General features: G+C 40.3%; 1 protein-coding gene across 2 annotated transcripts in view; it reads right to left on the bottom strand.

The window, feature by feature from the left end:
• Positions 1-25,815, bottom strand: part of MBP (myelin basic protein) — a 210,501-nt gene that overhangs the window by 95,741 nt on the left and 88,945 nt on the right. For both annotated transcript variants that reach the window (XM_073566459.1, XM_073566468.1), the window contains exon 3: positions 20,797-20,884. In XM_073566459.1, the coding sequence (XP_073422560.1) occupies positions 20,797-20,884 (88 nt within the window). The remainder of the gene's footprint in view (positions 1-20,796; positions 20,885-25,815) is intronic.

Here is a 25,815-nt window from a genome sequence, read left to right as displayed (position 1 = left end):
AAAGTTGAATAAAATTATATCTTGATATCTGTGATCTGATTTCTCATTTTAGAGAAATGCACATTTTACTTAATATATAAATGAGATGTTAAGATAATTTAAATGAAAGGGGTCATTATTAGTGTGAGACATATAATGGCTGACCGTTTGCTCTCCTGATCTTACTGTAGAGCTGTATGTGATTATAACAGTACAGCAGAGCTTAGCTTTGTCTCATTACAAACATATCTATAGCTGCAGATGTCCTCTCATAGTACTGTCAGCTTTGCTGCAGAATTGTATGTTTAAAACTTACACAGTACAGCAGAGTTGAATAACTACAAACACATTTGCTGTTTTAGCTCTCTTCTCACAATGCTGTCAGCTCTGCTGTACTGCTTTTTCCTTCACACTGGCTGCTTGTGAGATGGAAGCTGAAAAACTATACAGTTGTGTTTGTAATTCTGTGCTGCACAAGTTGTAATCACACACAACTATGCAAACTTTTCAGCCATCACATGTCTCACTCAGGGAGCTCTGTATAGTCTTTTGACCTTCCGATCATGCACAGTATGCCTCTGAAGCCAGGAAGCATACACCCAACTACAGAGGCAAAATGACGCTGAAAAAATGAGTTACGCATACATACGAGAGTCGAGATCTAAATCTGTGCATGTGCCGCCTCCCGTGGCCACGTTCCTGAAGCCCACCGCTGTGAAATCAATGGGCAGAGTGGGGACTCCACTCCTGCCTAACCACCAAGATTTTGTTGAAATCCAGGGCCTGCAGCCTCCCAGCCTCACTTCTGCTGCTGCCACCGGCTTCCTACAGCAGCGTGACCCTGCCTCCTGTGACCCCGCTCCACCGCCCCCACCCCCTGGTATGCTACATTCGGACTATAAAGATGCACTCCCGTTTTCCTCCCAAATTTTGGGGAAAAAAATATGGTATCTCAAAAACTAGAACCAATGCAGCAAAAGTAATGTGATTTCTTTTAATTCAGCACCCTCAAAATACCCTAAATGTATTCAGAAAACTTTGGTACTTGAAAAAGTTTTTTTTGTTGACCTGTGATTATTGATTGTTATGTGTACAAAGAAAATGTGGTCTGCCCGCCTTTAGCCTGCATAGTCTAAAAAAGCCTTAAATTTATCACAATGGCTCATGCTGGGTTACAAATTTGGCACAAATTTTGTTCAACTGTTCCCCACCTATTAGTTGGCTTAGATCAATTTTTGTGACAATTTGGGAGCACGCCATCACACTTTCAGCCACAGTGGTTTTCCACTAATGCATGCCCACTTGTTGAGTGAGGCACAAAAAGTGCTTCAAGCAAGTAATAAATACGGTGTAAATGTGTTTCAAGTCCAAGTACGTTGCTTTTTGGTGCAATCAGAGGCAAAATTATGGCACCATGAACTTCGTGAATTTCCTCAATTGTGTGCTGGAAAGTGAAGTAGTATGGTCATGTTAGAGCGGTAACAACTTATCTCTTCTCTGTCTTGGTTTTTAATAGAATCCTATATAAGTGGCAGTCCAGGATATAAGTGCATGGAAAAAAAGCTAGATACAACATCCTCAACTGGAAAAATTAGCTGCTTTATAGCATGTATACGCTAGAAACAAACAAGGAAAGGATGCTTTTAGATCACAAGAGCAGCCTCTAATGAATCTGATGTAGGGTTGTGGTTCTATTGGAAAAAAATGATCTTTAAGAACATGTTCAGATTCTTCTGGTACATGCACCACTGGAAATGAATCATAAGAGCAAGGGATATATAAGGCAAATCAAAGTACTCCAGCGAAGGAAAAAAGAAAACCAAGCACATGATTTCTCATGTCACAAAGTCACAATACCTTAAACAGTTCCCCTATATTGCACTATAGGGGATACGTCCATGTGCCTCTACTGCATATATGACTGTGTGTACTAGAAGGCTGGGTGGCACTAAGCCATGTATAATAGATAAATGAGGTCCTTGTTGTGTCATTCCTTTGAACTACACCAAGGCTTTTTCATGTATAGGTCATGCAACCTAAATAACGTAACCTTAATTAGCGTCATTTCAGAAGAGTATCTCCAGCTTAGAAGCAGCCTCCTGTCTCCCTCTCACAGAGAAAATGTCCATCATGACTACCGGGAAGACGTTCAGATTATATTAGCAGAAAAAGGCAGGCAGACGGGGATAGAAGATTGGAGCAATAGGTGGATTTGATGTCATGGTGCCTAAAAATCTACTGCTTGTATCTAACATAAACATAAAGTTCTGGAATATTCCAGAGGGCTAACATTGGACTTGACTTCCCAAACAAGTGACACAAGGCCAATAACATTACAGCCTGCAAACATTGAAAATTTGATTGAGAATTTCATTTCTACATAAGGTTCCATTGTAGAGGTTTGCAGTTACTGTATATCTATTTCTAGGCAGTCAGGTGAAAATGTATGGACTAAATGGATACTATGGCAGCTACCATAGTTTTGTCAAATAGCTTTCCATTGATATGTACCCACATCCAACATATTGTACACAGTTTGTTCTGCAGATTTGTAGTTTGGGACCTTAAGAAAGCTGGAAGGCAACATTTGTGGGCTGGTCTTAATTGTTACATTTCTAACAGATTTAACTAAGAATAGGTTTATGTAAAAATAAAAGATCTGGAAAAAGATAAATCATTGAACATGCTGCTAGAGAAGTGTAGTTGTGCGTACAGTAAATGTGTAACTAGGCTACTCAACACTGAAATTTCTATACCAAGAAGGAAAACCCTTTTTTGATCAAAATAACGATAACTACTGTGTTGAGAAAAAGTGTTTGCAACTTTCCGGATGTCCTATTCTTTTGCATGTTTGTCACTCTGAAATGTTTCAGATCACCAAACAAATTTAAATATTAGACAAAGATAACACAAGTAATCACAAAATGCAATTTTTCAATGAAGGTCTTCAAATCAAAATCTACAGAGCCCTGCGTGAAAAAGTGATTGCCCCCTAAACCAAATAACTGGTTGGGCCTTCCAAAGCAGCAACAACTGTAATCAAGCTTTTGCGATAACTGGCAATGAGTCTTTTACAACGCTCTAGAGGAATTTTGGCCCACTAATCTTTGCAGAATTGTTGCAATTCAGCCACATTGGAGGGTTTCCGAGCATGAATCGCCTTTTTAAAGTCATGCCACAGCATTTCAAATTGGATTTAGGTAAGGACTTTGACTAGGCCACTCCAAAGTCTTCATTTTGTTTTTCTTAAGCCATTCAGAGATGGACTTGCTGTTGTGTTTTGGATCATTGTCTTGCTACATAACCCAAGTGCACTTCAGCTTGAAGTCACGTAAAGATGGCCTGACATTCTCTTTCTGGACTTTTTGGTAGGCATCAGAATTCATGGTTCCATTTACCACAGCAAGGCTTCTAGGTTCTGAAGCAGCAAAACAGCCTCAGACCATCAAACTACCACCACTCTATTTTACTGTTGGTATGTTGTTACTTTTCTGCAATGTTGTGTTACTTCTACGCCAGATGTAATGGGTCATACATCTTCCAAAAAGTTCCACTTTTGTCTAGTCTGTCCACAGAGTATTCTCCCAAATGTCTTGGGGATCATCAATATATATTCTGGCAAAACTATTACTTATTATTATTATTTATATAGTGCCATTAATTCCATGGTGCTGTACATGAGAAGGGGGGTTACATACAAAGTTATAGATATCGTTAACAGTAAACAAATTTACAATGACAGACTGGTACAGAGGGGAGGGGACCCTGTCCTTGCGGACTTACATTCTACGGGATAGTGGGGAAGAGACAGAAGGTCGGGGGTGCAGCAGCTCTGGTGGTGATGAGGGGGCAGCTCAGGCGGTGGTGAGACGGCAGAATGGACATTGCAGGCTGTAAGCTTTCCTGAAAAGATGGGTTTTCAGGTTCTGCTTGAAGGATCCGAGGGTGGTGGATAATCGGACGCGTTGAGGCATGGCATTCCAGAGGATAGGGGATATTCGGGAGAAATCTTGGAGGCGGTTGTGTGAGGAACGAATAAGTGTGGAGGAGAGTAGGAGGTCTTGGGAGGATTGAAGATTACGTCAGGGAAGATATTGGGAGATTAGTTCAGAGATATAGGGAGGGGAAAGGTTGTGGATGGCTTTGTAGGTCAGTGTTAGTAGTCTGAACTGGATTCATTGGGAGATTGGGAGCCAATGGAGGGATTTGCAGAGGGGGGAGATAGGGGAGTAGCGAGGAGAGAGGTGGATTAGTCGAGCAGCAGAATGGAGGACAGAATGGAGTGGTGCAAGAGAGTTAGTAGGGAGGCAACAGAGAATAGTGTTGCAGTAGTCAAGGCGGGAGATGATGAGGGCATGTACAAGAGTTTTAGTAGATTGAGGACTGAGGAAGGGGCGGATTCTGGAAATATTTTTGAGTTGGAGGCGACAGGAGGTGGCAAGAGATTGAACGTGTGGTTTGAAGGACAGGGCAGAGTCGAGAGTTACTCCGAGGCAGCAGATTTTGCGTGCTGGAGAGGGCGTGATGCCGTTTACCATAATAGATAGATCGGGTAGGGAAGATATGTGAGATGGAGGAAAGATAAAGACTTCAGTTTTGTCTATGTTGAGTTTTAGAAAGCGAGAGGTGAAAAAAGGAGGATATGGCTGATAGACACTCTGGGATTCTGGACAGCAGAGAGGACATCTGGGCCAGACAGGTAGATCTGAGTGTCATCTGCATACAGGTGGTACTGGAAGCCAAGGGACTTTATGAGTTGTCCTAGGCCAAGAGTATAGATGGAGACAAAACTGAGACAAGCCTTCATGTTCTTAATGCTCAGCAGTGGTTTTTGGCTTGGAATGCTACCATGCAGGACATTTTTGCCCTGTCTCTTTCTTATGGTGGAATCATGAACAGTAACCATAATTGAGGCAAGTGAGGCCTGCAATTCTTTGGATGTTGCTGTGTAGTCTTTTGTGATCTCTTGGATGAGTGGTTGCTGCGTTCTTGGGGTACTTTTGGCCGACTGGCCAGTACTGGGGAGGTTCACCACTGTTCCATTTGTGACATTTGTGGATAATGGCTCTCACAGTGGTTCACTGAAGTCCTAAAGCTTGAGAAATGGCTTTATAACCTTTTCACAGATTGATAGATCTCAATTACTTTGTTTCTCATTTGTTCAAGAATTTCTTTGGATCAGGGGATGTCTAGCTTTTGAGGAACTTTTGGCCTACTTTACTTTGTCAGGAAGGTCCTATTTAAATGATTTCCTGATTGAGAACAGGTGTGGCAGTAATCTGGCCTGGGTGTGGCTAGAGAAATTGAACTCAGCTTCCCAAAGATGTTATAAACCACCGTTAATTTATGCTTTAAGTGGGAGGGGTAAATCACTTTTTCACACAGGACCCTGTAGGTTTGGATTTTTTTTTCCTCAACAATAAGGACCTTCATTTAAAAACTGCATTTTGTGTTTACTTGTGTTATCTTTGTCTAATATTTAAATTTGTTTGGTGATCTGAAACATTTAAGTGTGACAAACATGCAAAAGAATAGGAAATCAGGAAGGGGCAAACACATTTTCACACATCTGTAGGTACCTTATGTTATTTACATGTACTATTACTATTCACTTATTACAGGGCATATGAGCATGTTGTTTTTATATTTGGTTTTGTCTGGCAACAGTCTGAACATGCTCTTACATATTGCACGCATACCAACTTATGCTCTGGCTCATCTCTTTGCTTTTCATAGAATGTTAGAGTTGGAAGGGACCTCCTGGGTCATCTAGTCCAACCCCCTGCTGTAGTTTCTTGTACTTTCTGCAAACAAGGGCATAGCTTCCTTTCTTGACCTAGGCATTTCATCTAAATAGCTTCACTTGACTAGGTGTTTGCACAGTTTGGCCCTGGTCTTTCTCTACCCTCATCTACTTTGAGGTTGGCTGACACAAGGTGAAGTTTTAATTCCAGAGAATAAGACTGTCCCGATTGGGGAACAAGTTGGTGGGACATTTTTTATGCTTTTTTTCATCAAAACAGTGTTAACTAAGTATCCGATGTTATTTATGTGCACTATTGTTGTTTACTTATTTACTTACTACAGGGTATATGGTCTTAGGTTTTTACCTATTGATGGCTTGTGTAGGCACCGACGTCTTTGCATGGTCTAGAGACATCTAATTTTACTTCCAGTACTGAATGACTCAATCGTGTTACCAGTGGTATCAGTTTTTTTCTAAAATGTCCCAGGATCTGGTTTTCAACACTATCTCAGGCCACATATTGCTTGTGGTACTGGTAAAAACCTGTGTGGCTTAAACTTACTACCACTGCCTACAGGATCTCTGGACTTGTCTCCCATCGGGAACATCTAGGACATCATTGGTTCGGCAGTTGCAAAGCAAGCAGCTTGCAGCAGGTCATGATTTATGTGTCCAAGTGCATTCAGAGTGGTAAAACATTCCTCAGACGACCATTGATAACCTCATTTACAGCAGCCAAGGGGTGTACATAAATTTCATGTATTTGGGCATGACGCTCATATACGATACGGAATAAATCAAGATATTTTGAACATTTTGTTTCCATTTTTTAATAATTTGCATATCATTAACCTGTTTATCCATCCTGAGACTTCCATAAATCCAAGATTTTTCCTTCTTGGTGCTGTATTTTTAATGTACACATGACTTGTGTAATAACTGGAATAATGAGCAGCAAGTGCCAGGCTGCCATTCAAAATATCTTGCAAGGACTATTGCAAACATTATAATGTAGTGTAATTAGAGACAGAAGTAACTAATCACTACTATAGGGGTCAGATGTGGCCATATTTGTGGCTCCTGCTATTTCGGTGTATTTTATGCTAAAAATTGTAGAAAAATAGAAATAAAACCAGATATGATCAAGTTCAAATATTGTTTGGAAATCAGAATAAAATATTATATGATTGTCAATGGCATGAATGTGGGCACCAGAAACAGTTTATCTTATGACATTTTCACTAATCAAAGCTGGACAGATTATTTGTCTGAAAAATCTTTGCTGCTCCATGCAGACGGCAAGTTCACAACTTGGTGAACCACATCAACCCATGAGTCCTTCTTGGCCTGAAGCGGTGACAAAGTAGTAAGACAGCAGATAAAATTAACAGATAAAAATAACATAATAAATATAAAATATCAGATAATATAAAATATAATACAATGTATAATATATACACCCCAAAAAATAATAGCCTTTATGTGAATAATATATCTGCATGAAGTTTGAATGACAAACCATTCGGTGATAAGAAAAAAAAGTGCAAAAAATCCGTAAAGATGAAAAAATATATAGAAAAAATAATAAATATTACAATAAATATATATACAAGAAATGGGACAAGGAACATGATATTAAATAAAAACCTTTATTATTGATAGGTAGTAAATAGCACCGTACATACTAAAAGCACACCAAAACAATATATAGGAAAATACACAAATATTAAAATACAAGATAGACACACAAAAATCTAATTTATATCTCACTAGCTGAAGAGCTCGACGCTGCCCGGGCATAGTAACTAACTACGGTTAGATATAACAAATTATTATAATGATTATATCTATATATATATAAAGCTGAGTGTAGAGCCCCACCCACTCCGCATAGCCACATTCACTAAAATATCCACATCATCCCGTCAGCCAGAGCCACTGGACTACTACCCATAAAATCCCACATCATCCCATCAGCCAGAGTCACCAGACAACTACCCCTAATATCCCACATCATCCCGTCAGCCAGAGCCAACAGACTACTACCCATAATAACCCACATCGTCCCATCAGCCAGAGCCACCGGACTACTACCACTAATATCCCACATCATCCCGTCAGCCAGAGCCACTGGACTACTACCACTAATATCCCACATCATCCCGTCAGCCAGAGCCACTGGACTACTACTCCTAATATCCCACATCATCCCATCAGCCAGAGCCATCGGACTACTACCCCTAATATCCCACATCATCCCGTCAGCATGGAGTCAGAATCAGAGCGCTGGGTGGAACGGTCCTAACTTCCATACCGGGGATCCCTTTAAGAGAGCCTGGGATCAGAACCAGAGCGCTGAGTGGATTTGCCCTGATTTGCATACCAACGATCCCTTTAATAGAACCCTGGGGTCAGAATCAGAGCACCGAGGGATTTGCCCTAACTTCCATACAGGAGATCCCTTTAAGAGAGCCTGGGGTCAGTACCAGAGCATTTGAAGGCAATTGCCCTGACTTCCATACCGCGAATACCTTTAAGAGAGGCCTGGGGTCAGAATTAAAGCGCTGGATGGATTTGCCTTGACTTCCATACCGGAGAGCCCTTTAAGAAGGGCCTGGGGTCAGTACCAAAGCGCAGAGTGGATTTGCCCTAAATTCCATACCAATGATCCCTTTAAGAGACCCTGGGGTCAGAACCACAGAGCCGAGTGGAACTGTCCTAACTTCCATACCGGGGATTCCTTTAAGAGAGGCCTGGGGTCAAAACCAAAGCCCTGGATGGATTTGCTCTGACTTCCATACCAATGATCCCTTTAAGAGGGAAGATGTGCCTACGGGATGGAGGATGTGTGATAGGGATATGGGCACGGGAGGGGGGGGGGGGGGAGATTAATTTCTGTCATGTGCTTTCTGCTCCTTTTAGGGGGGCAGACAATGGCTGGGAGCTTATGTTCCCAGGGATGCAATATTTCTCCCACCATGTCAGTGTCTGTTGAGGTGTTGTCAAGTGGGAAAACTGTTGGTCATAGAAACCAATCACAGCTCAGCTTCTTTTAACCAGCTCTGGTGAAATGAGAGATACTTAGTGATTGTTTGCAAGGAAAACTGTTGCACATAGCAACCAATCACAGCTCAGCTTCTTTTGAACAGCTCTGGTGAAATGAAAGATGCTTCGTGATTGGTTGGTGATACACACACACACTCATTTTTATATATAGAGATATACATGCCCCAATTGGTATGTACATAAACACCATAAAACCCAAAAAGAGAGAATCCTAAGGTTAACAGGGTTGCAAATCTTAATAAAATGACGAAGGATAAATTCTGAAACGCGCGTTGGGGCACGTTGTACACCATTACATGTATATTGGCCCTACCATAAGGTAATTATCAGTCTTAACTCTTTGTCCCATTTGACACTTATGATGGCGCAACATTGTTATTTAAGGGTTATAATGCACGACCTAGAGGTGTGTGCACTTCTTATTTAAACCTCGTGCTCTGCACTTAGGATTCCATCTCAATAGTATATGGACACTGCATTATTGTGAACAGCCATTTCTTACCCATATCAGTGGGGAGTCCTTTGCACTTAACACTTTATTCTGATACTGTATTACTGTGAGCAGTTGCTTGTTGTTGTATTTTATTTATATTAGCGGCTGGTCCAGTGCACTTTGCACTTTATTATTTTGGCAATTTAGGCACAATTTTTTGATGGCTATTGTCAAATTTACATTGTGATATTTCCTATATGATATTATATGGTTTTTATTTAAGATTAAGCACTGGGCACTTTATACTCTAAGGTTGTTTACAGTTGTATATATTTTGTACACTTTATAACTATCATTTTTTAAGGGTCCTGTACTCTGATATTTTATTAAGATTTGCAACCCTGTTAACCTTAGGATTCTCTTTTTTTTGTTTTATGGTGAATATGTATTACGTATCAATTGGGGCTTTTATATGAGATATAAATTAGGGTTTTGTGGGCCTATCTTGTATTTTAATATTTGTGTACTTTCCTATATATTGTTTTGGTGTGCTTTTAGTATGTACGGTGCTATTTACTACCTATCAATAATAATCTAGCTATATATTTTTACACTTTTTTGCCTGAAGCGGTGACGCAGGTTGGTGGTGTAATGATATGAAGAATTCTTTTCGGACACTCATTAGATCCCTTCATATCAAATTAGTATTTTCAAGTTTGTAACCTGATTATTGGTGCTGAAGAAGAAATCATTGAAATAGGTCTCCAGAAAACGATCTGTTCTGTAAAGAGTGCAAAATGCAAGCACACAATTATAAATGACTGAAATGATAGATAATATAGACAACAAGGCAGCACGGTGGCTCAGTGGTTAGCACTGCTGCTTTGCAGCGATGGGATCCAGACTTCAAATCCCACCAAGGACAACATCTGCAAGGAGCTTGTATGTTCACCCTGTGCTTATATGGGTTTCCTTGGAATACTGTGGTTTTCTTCCACACTCTAAAAAGATACTGATAGGGAATTTAAATTGTGAGCCCCGACGGGGACAGTGATGATAATGTCTGTGGAATTATTGGTGTTACATAAGTGAGTAAAATAAAAAACCTCTTGTCAGTGCTCTACAATCTCGGAATAATGTTCAGAACAGTGGGTTATTTGTAAAGTCTGTTTAGCATTGAGAGAACCTGAATAAGAATCCATAAGTGCCTGGCGCACAATCTTGGTGAAAACATAACAACAAAATAAAGAAATAAGAGGGGAGAAGGTACTAGAAAATTACTTGGAGATGGTTCCTTCATCTGTCTAGACTGAACTTCATAGAAACAGGAGTCGAAGACAGAGCAGTTATATTTCAATAGGAAAATAAGATCTGAAAATACAAGAGACCTTGTAGAACCATTGTTGTCTAACATGAATAACTAAAACGGAACCGGTCATGTAAAAAAAACGCTATCAACCTGTAGATATGGTGTTATACTGCAGGTTAATAGCTGCCCAAGAGCCCAGTTGTCTGGAGGAATTTAACTTTTTTCCTCCCAGCAGCCTTGGGCTTTCAGTCATTGGGGTGGGCCAGTGTGACTTCAGTCACAACTAGTACATAGTGAGCCGGCTGTCAGTCAGAGTTGTGGGTGTGGTTACAGCCACTTTAGGTGGGAAATTGCCAAAAATTGCTTTTAAGAATCCTCCTACTTGCCAACATTCATGATTTTAACAGCCATGCTTTGCAAAGTCCGATTTTACAAGGGCACTACTGAGTGTTTTCAGGGTGTTCATAGCACTGGGCTTCAATGTGCTAATGCTGGGTAAGTGTTAAATCTGCGTGTTGCGAATTCACACTTAGGTGGTCACCAAATGTATATGATGGAATATACAATGCGTATATTGTATAGGATTCTTAAGTTAGACCCAGTGCTCCGTTTTTCAGTCCCTTGTACAAGGATCTTTGGCTTTATTGTGCGAGGCAGAATATGAGAAGGAAGGCAATCAAAACGTTCAAAACAACGGGACAAAGAGTATGAAAGAAGACATAAAAAAAGTATACATTTTACATAAAGAACCTATTTAGAAAATAGCAAACAAGATAATGGAGGGGGGCCAAGAATGTTCGTGGGAGACGCCACAAAAGAGAATTATGGGAAGAACCAAAGCAGCATGAACCTTAGTAAAGAGGTTTCCACCCAGCATTACTATCCTTATTTAGGAAGAATAAGCGGCCTTTACATGTCCTACGTGTTTTGGAGCTCAGCTGTGTAGTCTGATCCAATTCCAGGAGGACTGGAGACTCACATTTATACCTAATGCAACACTATTGATTTTTACATAATGCTTCAGCTCACTTTTATTTTTCTATTTCCTGTGTGCAAGAAATGTAATAGCATTTTATATTAATCTCCCATCTTTACGTTATAAAAGAAAAAGAAAATAATCAAGAATCAAGGTTATTGAACTGTCAAAAGAGAAAACCATCAGTGATTCTATTAAATTAGGCTTTTAATGAACTCTACCCAACAAAATCCCTTACTGGCGATTTGAAGTGTCAAAATAATCGGAACGACAATCACTCGAAAAAAAAAATTGTCTAGGGGCCATGTAGTTTATATCCAGCCTAGGAATATACGCGGCTGGATTGTCATTCTCCAGCTGCACCTCTGAGATGGCAGACCGGTAGAGGAGTTACCAGTCAGGAGCAGTCATCGCCTTAATTACTACTTTTACAAGCGCAATCCAATGGCCGAGATAACAATTTGTGCCAAAGAAGAGCGGAGATGTGAAATCACTTATGAATTCTGCAAATTGTCCGTTATCTGCTTCTCGCTGTTTAAAATCAGTGATAAAAGCTGAACATTTTCCATAGCAGATGACAGAATACAATGTGAGAGAACACAGATGACATTTTGAAAGCTAAGTGATGAGCGGTGGCATTCAGTGGCATTTGCATTCATCGTAACCACAGAAAAGAGAACGAGGTGTGCCCGCGGGGCAAGAGACCTAATAACGGACAAATGGGCGCTGGGAGGCAACAATGGGGAAGTCTGCTGCATATCAAGGCAGAGCTCTTAGAAATCTAGCAGTCACATTTAACCCTTTAATGGATTCAGAGTACAATACTATACATGACATAGATTAATCACAAGAAAACACAAAATGACAAATTTGCAAAAAATACTCTGCAGTAAAAAACATGACAGTAATCAGCAAGTGCTGTATAACAAATATAGGGTATTTAGTCGATACGTTTTTTTGCAAAAAATGTATACCAAGCTGCTTCACCACGTCACGGTAACCCTTCACGAAGCAGTCCCCATCTAATGTATTTAAAACCTGAACATGTGAACAGTGTCTAAATGAACAGGATACAGACAGGCGCCTCCTAGTATATGGGCTTGTGGTGTAAGACAGCTCATTTAAGTGCATGTCACACAGGAGAGGGGTGGGGTCTCCCAAACCATGCTTAGCAAGGAAAAAATGGTTACCGTGACATGGTGAAGCGGCTTAGTATACATTTTTTGCAAAAAACGTATCGATTAAATACCCTGTATTTGTTATACAGCACTTGCTGATTACTGTCATGTTTTTTACTGCAGAGTATTTTTTGTAAATTTGTCATTTTGTGTTTTTTTGTTGTCTTTCAGCCATTGGGTGGTGTGAGCATTGTCTGACCGACTTGTTCACACTTGTGCATGTCACATATGTTATGACATAGATTAATCCAGGGTCCAAACCTTGTGACTTTTTTAATGAAAAAATTTAAAAAGACAATTATAGAATATTATAGTTTAATAACATAGCAAATATTTTTAACTCCGTCGCTATCACTTCAATCCATAAGGCAAGTTTTTATTTTTTACGTTCCCTCAAAAATTTGTTTTACATGGATAAACATACAATTTTGAAACGGTTTATTTCGAAATAAAAAGTACTTATCTTAAAGGGTTGCTCTCATGATCATTTTCTTCATCAGGAACGCACCACTTCAGTCACTCCAGTTTACTGCCTTTCTGTTGGCTGGGGAGCAGTGAGCTCCTGTAGAATAATTTGGACAGGCGGCATTGTTACTGTGCGCTCTACACTGCTTTAAGCAGAGGAAACCTTGCCAATGGGAACAAACCATGCGTTTGCCCAGCTTCAGAGCAGCACTTCCAAGCTCTATAGGAGAAAGCTAGTAAGCATCCAGCATGTATAGTCAATGCTGCATGAATGCAATGTTGGTCGGGTACGACCAGTAATCAATTCACTTGCACTTTACAATTTTAGCCAATAAAGAACATGAGACAACTCCTTTAAAGAAGATGTCTCAGAAACATCTTTATTCTGTTACCCTTCCTAAATATCTATGTAATGGTGTGTAATCGCTGCTCCGGCACCATGCGACTGTTCCGCCATTTCACACATTTACCGTGTGGAACGGTAGCCACTTTGACAGTCTATGTCTATGAGACTCAAACAAGGCGCCATAGATTTACATGGAGAAAGCGACTTCTGGTCCACACAAAAACCTCTGTGTGATCATCATGCTTAGCTGTTTCTCCTGCTAATATGACAGAAACTACAACATGGACTTCTAAAGGAGGTTCCAGTGCAACAGTGAATGAGGCCTTCCTTATTTTTTCCAAACAATATATACTAATATTAGCACACAATAACATTTTCCTGTTTAGGAAAGAGAAACATCAGGTCCCTGCGGCACCGCCAATGGAAGTCTTCAAGCCGACCATGGTGTCAGCATTCTTCCTTGTAAGGCGTTTTCCAATGGAACTCTATGAATAAATTACTTTTTTTTTCCCATTGCTATACATAATGGTAGTGTCAGCTGGAGATTTCTTACACATTGCTGCTGTTTTCCAAGAAAAAAAAAGCAGACTAAAGTGACAGAGCCCTTTCGGCATATGTGTTGTTGACAATGTAATTTGAACGCTATAAGCTTTTTGGGCCCTGGCTTCATATCTAAATAAAGGTTGTCGCTTTTAAGAGCACTGTTGAAAGTATAAATTGCAAAAAAGAAACTTTAATCAGATTTGTAGCGCTCAGATTTAGGGCTGATGCAGACGAGTGTAGATTCATCTGAGAAAATTGGGCCAACTATGCAAATCAGTGTGATCATAGCGGAATCTGATTCTCTCGGATGAGAAGATGGAGAGAAAAATGTCTCCATGTTTTCCATTCTGTCTGTCCGTGGAAATTGGACTGCACTCACATGTCACCCGAGTGCAATCCGATGGTTCAAACTAACTCAATGATTTGCATGGTCAAGTGGGATCTGGATATCAGATTACATTTGGGAATGCAGCGTTTTTTCTTTACACAGATTCTGTGCGACAAAAAAAAAAATCAGATATATGCAAGGCCCAGTAGCATAACATTGGTCTGAGTGCGATCTGATGTTTTGTCGGAACGCCCTGACTGAAAATATGCTCGTCTGCATTTACCCTAACAGTGATCTCCTCCAGAGCCTCTCCAAAATGTCCACTTTTTGTGTCTGAGATAGAGAGGAGAAAACGTGCTCGGATATCCGAACATGCTCGGGTGCCAACAGAGCGTCTTCGGCGTGCCTGAATGCGATGTTTGAGTCTCTGCGGCTGCGTGTCTCATGGCTGTTTGACAACCGCAACACATGCAGGGAAAGACAATCCCTGCATGTGTCACAGCTGTTGAACAGCCACAAGACACGCACCCACGGGGACTCGAACATAGTATTCAGGCACGCCGAAGACGCTCTGTTGGCACCCGAGCATGCTTGTATTTGTATAACATCTTATCTGAGCACGTTCGCTCATCAATTGCCTGAGACCATGACACTTTGTATCAACTGCTATTAAAACGCCATGTTCCATGTCCAAAAGAAGCTGTCACTTTCTTTCCTCCCAAATTCGAGTGGCTAGAGTAAATCTCCTAGTCGGTCAGATCCCTTGCATTGGGCAAGAGGAGACGAGCTTCACACTCATAGTCCTTGATAAAAAACATTTAATGACAATTTTGTGTAAAAGGTGCCAACTTTACATTTATCCATATTGCCAATCTGACTTGAAATGTTTTTTTTTTTCTTAAATATTATTAAAGTCTATTTTTTTTTGCCAATAAAGAAAAAACACATGACCAGGTCTGAATCTTTGTAAAACGCGAGCTCTGTTTTCCCCTTTGCCAAGTCACTGCCCTTCAGTTACACGGGCTCAGCTTTAGCCTTGCACTCCCCCTACTGAACGCTAGAAAAACTGCCAGACTCTTACCAAGCGTAGCATAAAAAGTCCGGGGGAGAAAAAAATACACCTCATTATTAACCCCTGTTTGGTTGGGGCACATATTTGGGGGCCATTTTGGAGACGGTACCCTTATTTTATCCATGTAGAAATCCCACTCGCGTTACTACAGAGAAGCGGTGTGGGTATCGGAGAAACAGGAGGTTTGTGCACAAATTACTTTGACGGAATCATTTATGTCAGTATGTTAAAACAGATTGCTAAGTGAAGTGCAATTAAGTAAGAAAAAGGGGTAATCCGAACACACTAAGCCAAGAACTTGCAGCGCGTCGGAGCGACAGGATAAATGACATCGCCTTATCGCTGCATGAATTATCTTCTCTCCTCAGCAACAAACATTATAAATAAAAGGGGGCTCTGGAGGGGCTCCCAAATCCTCAGATGACATGGAGCTAGTGCATATTCCAGGACTCGCGCAGCTGCTGCATTACAGCTAAAAATAAGAACGCTGCGTAATAAATCTGCCCGATGTGCTCACGCCAGACCTCATCCACATGGCTCTAATTCTCGTCTCTCTTCCCAATACGGCTTAATGACACACCGGCAGATGATTACTGCAGAATGGAGGATATACTGGAAACATCTGCCAGCAATATGCATGGACAGAAAACGCTGCACTTCACTCCAAGGGGCACCGGGGAGCTAAGCATCACGATAGCAATTACCCCCTGACCAAACGGAGCACGAGCTTCAAGGTTACCAGCTAACGAGGAAACAGAGAAAGTAGATAATATTGCACATCCGATGACTCATTCCTGCAAACAAAATAGTATACCTATATAGGGAAGGGAGTCAAAATAAGCAAAACTGCTGGTGTGATGGTAAATGAGTCATATAGTAAACAAAGTACACAGGAAATCGTGCACAATTCATAAACAGATAGGAATGTGGTTCTGATGAGCAGCTAAGAATCTTACAGGGAGCCCTAAATGTAGCAAACCACCATTAGAGTGTTATATATGCCTATAAAAGCATCCAGATGGAGTCTTTTATGGGTGATAGTAATGTTTCCAGGTTTTCAAGAAGAACTTTTCATTTCCCCTTGGCACATGCAAAAGAGTCAGGACTAGTCTGGCAGGGTGTCACTTCCACCAGATCCACTACACTATTTATGACCCCTGGGCATCCTCCATAAAATGCTCAGCATAATAGGACTTCCTCGGGGTATGACTAGAGGCAGGACTAGTCTAGCAGGGTGTAACTTCCCTCACATCCTTTTCTATGACCTGTGTGCATAATAGGCATCCTCCATACAATACCCACCATAATAGGACCGCCTAGGGGCATGGTTAGAGGACTAGAGGCAGGACTAGTCTAGCAGGCTTCACTTACCCCTCGATCTTCCATTTATGACCCCTGGGCATAATGGACATCCTCCATAAAATACCCACCATAATAGGATGGCCTATGGGCATGGTTAGAGGATTAGAGGTAGGACTAGTCTGACGGAAACAACCAGATTTGTTTGTTAATTTGGAGCTCAAATCAAAAGCTCTTTTTTAAAACATGGAAATATTCCTGCTACACATAGAAGACTATCGGTGAGGCATGTAAAAGTTTGGGCACACCTAGTCACAATTACTGTTATTGGGAACAGTTAAGCAACCTGAAGATTAAATGATCTCTAAGAAGGGCTAAAGTTAAATATGACACATTTACTTTGTATTTTATGCAAGAAAATTTTTTAATATTTTACATTTTAAAAATTCCAAAAAGGAAAATGAGCTGATGCAAAAGTTTAGGCACTCTGCATGGTTAGTACTTAGAAGTATCACCTTTAGAAAGTATTCCAGTTTTTAAACACTTTTTGTAGCCAGACAAGTGTCTTTCAGTTCTTGAGCTATTTTCATGCATTCTTCCCGTTCTGTGAGACTGATGGATCATCTTGCATGCACTGCTATTTTGAGGTCTAGCCACAGATTTTCAATGATGTTCAGGTGTGGGGACTGTGAGGGCCATTGTAAAACCTTCAGCATGTACCCATTGAGGTAGTCTATTGTGAATTTTGACGTATCTTTAGGATCATTGTCCATTTGTAGAAGCCATCCTCTTTTCAACTTCAGCTTTTTTACAGATGGTGTTATGTTTGCATCAAGACTTTGTTGAAATTTTATTGAATCAATTCTTCCCTCTACCCTTGAAATGTGCTCCGTGCCATTGGCTGCAACACAATTCCAAAGCATGATTGATTCACCCCCATGCTTAATGATTGGTGAGATATTCTTTAACTGAAATTCTGTGCCATTTTTTCTCTACACATACTTTTGATCATTGTGACCAAAGAGTTCTATTTTTACCTCATCATTCCACAGGACTTGTTTCCAAAATGCATCAGGCTTGCTTAGATGTTCTTTTGCATACTTCTGATGCTGAATTTTATGGCGAGGATGCAGGAAAGGATTTCTTCTTAAAACTCTTCCATGATGGCCATTTTTAGGCTGGTGCCTGAACAGTAGAACAATGTATCAGAACTCCAGAGTCTGTAAAATCTTTCTGAAGGTCTTTTGCAGTCAACCAGGGGTTCCGATTTGCCTCTCTAGCAATCTTATAAGCAGCTCACACTGAAATTTTGCATGGTCTTCCAGACCTTTTATTGATCTCCACTGTTCATGCTAACTGCCATTTCTTAATTACATTTCAAACTGAGGAAAGGGAAACTTGAATAAGCTTTGCGATCTTCTTATAGCCTTTTACTGCTTTGTGAGCCGCTACCATTTTCACAGTGCTAGGCAGCAGCTTAGAAGAACCCATGGCTGTCATTTAAGCCATTTCATAAACCTGGGAAATTTGCATCACCTGGCCTATCCTAACAATGATAGTGAACAAGCCATATTCCTAACAGGGTAATTAAGGTCTCAAACCTTGGTCAAAGCTATCTGAGCACACAAATTGCCAAGGGTGCCCAAACTTTTGCATAAAGACACATTTTTATTTCCTAACATGTGTTAGGAACAAGATAATGTGTTATCTTAACTGTTAGAGATCAATTTATCTTTATTTAACTTGCAACAATACATGACTTTTGACCAAGTGTGCCCAAGCCTTTACAGAACGCTATAGTGGTGGTTTGGGGACCAGAAAGGTTTCCTTTGGAGGTGAATGTTTCACCTTTATCATTTTGCAATAATTGAAGACAGATATTGACTCTGTTTTTTTTTTTTAACTCTGTTTTGATTTCATGATTGTAGATTCTTTCTTATTCAGTACACGATTATGTGGGCAGTCAGTCTGCCTCAGATTTTGTTACCATGACATGAGATATGCTTTACATTAGCCACATAGACTATATACAGCAATAGACAGGTTATGACTCACTCGCTTCTATAGGAAAAACGCTACGCATGACCTGAGTATAAGGAATGGGAGAAGAACTATAACATCAGGTACTGTGAAAGGAGCGTTATCTGTCATTGTTCGGTTGCCTGAGATGATGATGTGATGACCGCACAATGTACCGTAATCTCCACAGAACTGGGAATAACAGCCTATGAAAATTCATGGCAAGTAAGGGCCTTACGCATTTCTAAGGCTACGCTCACACATTGCGCTTTCGCTGAATTTTTCACGATATTTCAGAAATGTCATGCACACACATTGTTTTTTTTCCCTGACCGATTTGGAAAATTTCTGTGTTTTTGCTAACTGTAGCAGGTCACTTCTGTCAGCATTTCTTTCAGGTTCACAAGAATTTTTTTTTTTTTTTTTTTTTTTACATAGATGCAGCAAATAAAGATTTTTTTTTAAGGCTCTACACATTTCCATTGCAATTTCAGTTGCGTTCGCTTAATAGCAATCTTTATTTCAGGAGACACACATCCGTCCTGGTCATGTGAAGGATCACCAGTAGCTAGGCTATTCACTGGACTGCAAGGTAAAATGTCCACATGGGAGGGAAAAAAGAAAAAAATCACTAGTGGATCTCACGACAAATCACTGGCAATATCTGATAATGTTTAATAAAATCTTTAAAACTATCAGCGGATATCAAGGGGGCAACTTCCAGTGTAATTCAGCATGAAGAGTTGACATAATGCAGATATTAAATCCACCCCTGGTGTCAACTTATGTACGGCGTGTTCTCTGCATATTGTGGATGAGATTGGTTAAACTGTCAATTTACTGTTACCGTAATATTCCGACAATTCAGATGGAGCATTTCCAGAGTGTGAACATAACCTAAAAGGCGCCCATACACCTTAGACTAATTCTAGCTGAACCCGCCATATCGGCCATCAGTCTTTTGTGTATGAGAACTTCCCAAATCTTCCCTGATAGATGAAGTCGAAGGAGAGAAGGATCTGGCATGTCCCGTTTCGGATTCCTTTGTCGTGCGGGTGATAAGATGTCTCCAGAGGAGTCCGTCAGCAGCTCTCTAATAGAGAACGGGGGAGTCAACCAAACTGAGCGTTCCTGTGTACAGTTTAGCAAATTGTTTGGATTCAATTGCCGAATCTGGATTTGTCATATTTGTGCCAAATGTATTTTTGATGATCGGTTTTGAACATATTCGGTAATTTCTACTCCCATTGACTCTAATGATGTTCGGCTGTGTTTGATGAATATTGCAAAATCAATATTCGCTGCTTATCGTATTCAGAACCGAATCCAAACAAAATCACTCAACTCTTTTTGTGCGAGGAGGAGTCGAGGAAACAGCTGTTGAGTATACAACTGGCTGAACATTCGACAGCTATCTATTGTGTGTGGGAGGCTTAAAGGGTTTGTCCAGTCTAAAACGACAAGTCTTCAGTCACTCTATGTGACTGCAGACTTGTGAATCCTGACAGCGTACATGTATGCCGAGAATATGACCAGACTGTTTCCATCCTTGCATTGAGCGTGCTGGAACAGTCTAGTAGGATTCTGTCCGGGAGCATGCATGTCGCATAGCTGCAGTCACGTGACTGACGTTCCTAGTGCTGAACCTGGAGAATCCTCACAGTGCGTAGTGTGTGCGCTGTGAGGATTCACAAGTTTGCAGTCACAGAGAGTGACTGCAGACTTGTCATTTTAGACCGGGCAACCCCTAAATGTAATGAACAATGCATCTGAGACTTCATTACTTCATTACGTGACCAGGACAGGTATTTATCCACTGGAAGCAAACACAAGTATACCCAATACATATAATGCATATATATTCTGTATATGCAAACGTAAGTTTCCAGGTAATACATTTAATATAGTCATAAGGAAACCCCTGAGCACTAGATAAAAATGCTTCTTGCTAGGCTTACACGGTAACACAGAAGCTTACATCACTGCCGCACTTCTACCAAGTGTTCGAGTTCCTTCTTGTTTCTGGGAGATACATACCAAACACGTCATTATCTTCACATTCCTGGACTGACTCTGCCACGTCACTCATAGACTTCTGTTCTTCTACTACTCGGTCTTCTGCATCCTGAAATAGATAATAAACACTAGAATATGATTCTCTACACCAGGGATGCACAATCTGAGGCCCAGGGGCCACATGTGGCCTGCGCTGGTCATTGCATCTCCTTTTTTCTGGAGTTGTAAATAGTGGATCAGAGGACCCTCTGTCTACAATAGTGAATATCCCAGAAATTAAACCTCCACTTATTAGATTATTGCATACACAGTACTGTTAATATATACTAAAGATCAGAAAACCCCTTCAAACTTTATGCGGTTCTTTAGAGTGGTACAATCACAAAATATGGTAGTTGGACCAAAAAGGTTGTGCACCTCCAATTTAATTTAAGGATTGTCAATCATCTAAACTTGTATGTATTGATCGCCAACAGTGTCAGATAAACAGAAATCCCACCATACAACAGCATACAGAGGAATCGAAAATTTCCAATTTTCATTGTCAAAAATTCATCATGGGACACAGAGCTCGAAAGGGGCTTTATTATATGTCACACTGGTTGAACATGTTTAACAGGGGTTCCAGGAGCAGGAGAAGCTGCAACCAGCTAATCAAGGGAAACTTCTATTGAGAAACACATTATTTGTAAGGACCAAGTGGCATGTGAAATATGTAGTGTCTTCTAGTAATTATTTTTTATTGATTAGGTGATAACATGAGAAGTTCCTGTACACCCCATCTCTGACGTGGGGAACATAACGTAGCAGGCCGTGGCCTTTCTTACGAATGTCACTTGCCCTCTCCCACTTATATACACACAGGACCAGGAAACAAGCTTTTCATGCTGCTCTATGACTTCTATTGAGTGTTGGATCTGGAATATTGAGCAGGACATTATACTGAAGTCCAGAATTTTGCTTTCCAATAATAAGAGGTCTTTGCTCTAACCCTCAACCAAAATGTCACAAGAATTTAAGAAACCACATTTAGAGGTTCGCAGGATGGGGAGAAGTCTAGAGCACTTTATAATAAAGCTAAATACAAAGGTGCATAGGGTGTAAAAATAGATATTTAGAAAGGACATTTTTGGTATCAGACCACCACTTTAAGGACACCTTGGCCATTTGAGATGAGAAGATTTTGTGGGAATATTGGAGCACATGGGTGTTGTTCCTGCTGCAGAAGAGCTCCTTGCATACTGGAGTAATCCCAGTTACTTGTGGGTGAGCTTGTTATATCCTTGTTCTTTACAGAAAGCATGATGCTTTACATAGAGACAAGTCAACGCTAGTCAAGACTTCTATACCCGATCTGAAAGCAGCTCAACTTACAGTAGATGTGACATGTGAAGAGATACAGTACTGTGCAAATGTTTTAGACAGCTGTGGAAATATCCTGAAAATCAAGAAAGTTTATTTTATCATGGTGGCTCAGTGGTTAGCACTGCAGCCTTGCAGCGCTGGGGTCCTGGGTTCAAATCCCACCCAGGACAACATCTGCAAGGAGTCTGTATGATCTCCCCGTGTTTGCGTGGGTTTCCTCCAGGTTCTCCGGTTTCCTCCCACACTCCAAAGACATACTGATAGGGAAAATAGACTGTGAGCCACATTGGGGATAGCGATGATAATGTCTGTAAAGTGCTGAGGAATGTGATAACATTTATTATGCTTTGCTTTTATAGCGCTATCAGTTAATAAAATACAAAGTGAATGAACAAAAGAGAAATCTAAATCAGTATTTGGAGCGACCGCCCTTTGATAATCAGACACCTCCCTGATGATACTGCCTGTTGGATAAGTATCTATCTGCATTTCTCAGCTTTGAGGACATCATAAAATTTGATCTAATTCACAACTCTGTTTGCTGAAATGCTTCCCCAAACTTGCAAAGACCTCCACCATGCTTTTCTGTTGTCTGCAGACACTCATTGTACCGCTCTCCAGCCTTTGGTGAACAGACTGCATTCTGTTATGGCCAAGTATTTTACATTTTGACTCCTCAACTCAGAGCACCTGCTGTCATTTTTCTGCACTTCAGTTTTTATATTTTTGGCCACAATTCTTACATGAAGACCTCTTCTGTCCAGTAAATGAGTGTAGCTGGGTTCCGCTGGTTGCTGCCAGTTCTGGAATGATGGAAATGCTGGACATTTTCTGATTTTTGAGTGGATGTGTGATGTATCTTATCTATTACATTAAGTTTCCTTAGCTGCCCAGTTTGGTGTATACATACCTTACATTTGCCCTTCCAATTTCAACACTAATTTTATTGGTATCATTTTTTCATACCAGTGTGCAAATATTACTTTATTATTTGAAGAGGTCCACTTAATTTCTCCCAAAAAATTGACTTCTATACTACGTAAAAATCTCTTAGCTCCTGTGATTCCTCTTTTTTTCTGTTTTGCACTGCCTTGTTCCATTGCAGAGATATGTGTCACATATGTGAAATATCTGCTTGAAGCCCAACAGGGCATTTCTTTGGAGTCTTTTCTTTGGGGTGTGCACTTTCACCTGACCTTCCCAGACGCGGCTGTGATCTAGCAATCTCAGATGCTGAGCTGCAAATGACAGCTTCTGGGAGGGAGATGTAAAAACGCACACCCCCAGAGAAGACTCCGACGCATTGCCTGGCAATAAGAGATTTCACATACTGTGCTCCAAAAGCAAGAAATATCTCCGCAATATAGCGTCATAGGGAAAAGAGTGGCAGAATCAGGCAAACTCAGGGATTTTTACAAGGTTTCTTACGCAATTCTTTTGAGCTATTGACAGGTTCTCTTTAATGCATTGTTCATATGACTGTTTTTGTCTTGTATCACCATAACTGAAAGGTAGGTTGCCTGCGAACTAGTATTATAGGCATCTATCGGGTAACTTAGCACATTTTAAGTTACTTACTAAGGAGGCATAGGATGCCTTTACTACTTGTATGGGATGTATGACATTGTGGATCATTCCAACCTTCCAGTTTCCATAATTTTTGTAGGGATGGGCACTCACACCCATTTTATTTAATATTATCTAAAGTCAGTTACTTTATGTTTTAAAAATCACTTTTTTCTATTTATGTTGTTATAAATAAAATATTGACAAAATATTTTGGCACGTGTTCTCTTCCTTTCTGTACGCTACTTCGTTTTCTTAGCGCTTTATTTAAAAAGCTGTTTACGTGTTGTCAGTCCCGCTTCCCGCCCACGCACACTAATCCACAGCTTTTTTGCATGAGTTTGTATACATTGCGAGCAATCAATCCACACTGTATGTCTGTGGAAGCAGGAGGATTTCTGGCGGTATTTAAACATGGGATTACCGAGGGGAATCATAAAAAACAACAAGCTCAGGCCCCCAGCAATTGTTATTTTTTTGGGAGCAATCTGATGCCTTTTTTGCATTCTGCTGGCTCTTAAGATGCGCAATCCGAAGTCACTGACCGGAGCGGATTCTCTGCTAACAATCTTTTACGAGGCCCCAGAGAACCTGCCAAGGAGGATGTGGAGAAATCAATGGATGCCAAAGAAAGACATGCATTTAGTAACTGCGGGAGTGAAGAAGAGTGACCGCAAACTGCAGCTACATGTTAAACTACACGGAAGAGATTACAGCGGAATGGATCGTGGTTATTTGAATCTGGTTATACAAGTAAGGCCGGGATCTGGAAAAAGTCACATACAGCACATTTTCATCTAAATAAATAAATATATATATATATATATATATATATACACACATTAAAATGCCTCCTTATTTGGGTTACACTAATGATATATATAAAAAATGTATTTTTTTCACTAATTATATACAAAATTTATATAATGTTTTTCGAAACAAGAAAACTCTTTGATAGAGAGGTAGGCAAAAGCTACTCAGCCACCACTAGGAGGAGCTGTTCCTCCTTTCCCGAGCTGATCAATGGTTAATTGGTATACATTTAATGACAAATGGAACAAGTACGTGTTAAGGATTAGCCTTACACAACCTTAATATCGACAAGGGGTCCCTCTGAGCTGAACAAGCCAACAACCCGAGCAGGAGCGACAACTGTGCAATAATACAATACAGAAGCAGTCTGCGCTGAAGCACTTTATGGGGATATTAGAACATCAGAGTAGTTTAGCAATGAAGAAGTCAAGTTTGTTTTGTGATATTTTGCAGAACTACAGTCTTTTCCTTTAATATGCTAAACAAAAAGAAAAATCTGCTATAATACATCTGGTGATCAAGCTTGTTTTTCCTAATTTACATACCCAAATTGTTTTATTTATTTTTTTTATCACCATATTTTTCACCTTGGGAAATCCTCAAAAAGAATTGTTTGAATATACAAAGAAAAAAAATTACTGACAGTCTCATATCTGTACAATAAAGATGTTCAGCTCCTGTTTCTATCTGAAAAAGTACACTTCAGAACAGAAAATTGGAAAAAATCCATTCTGCCAATTCCAAATGGTGAAATAGAAATGAAAATAAACATAAAATAAATTCTACGTGTTTAATTCTGAATGTTTGGTCCAGTGGATCGACAATTGGGATCAGGAGGGAAAGATTAGCTCTTTGGGTCAGACATGGATCATGGTTGTACATATACAGTATCTCAACCCTTGGTTGAACTTTTTTTTCAACCATTTTAAAAGGGAATCTGTCACCAGATTTTTGACACCTAATCTGAGAGCATATTACAGAGACAGAGATCCTGATTCCAGTGAGTTGTAGCATTGATAATCTCCTGCTGATAAAACAGTAATTTTATCATTGGGGGACTAGTAAACCTGCTCCCAGGTAGTCAACCATATTCATAAGCTCTGTATAACCCCGCCCACACCACTGATTGACAGCTTTCTGTGTACATGGGTAGGAGGCCGCCGATCAGTGATGTGGATGAGGTTATACAGGGCTCAGCATTCAGATAAATGATAGATCTGCAGCAGATAAAAATTAGTAAAATTAGTAAGTGACATCGCTGGAATCAGGGTCTCTGTCACCCTATCAGAGAGCCGC

The sequence above is a fragment of the Dendrobates tinctorius genome, unplaced genomic scaffold, assembly GCF_039654945.1.
Source record: "Dendrobates tinctorius isolate UK_male_01 unplaced genomic scaffold, ASM3965494v1 ptg000004l, whole genome shotgun sequence".
NCBI lineage: Eukaryota > Metazoa > Chordata > Amphibia > Anura > Dendrobatidae > Dendrobates > Dendrobates tinctorius.
The sequence above is the reverse complement of the archived record's forward strand: the minus strand, read 5'-3'. Positions and strand labels throughout refer to the sequence as shown.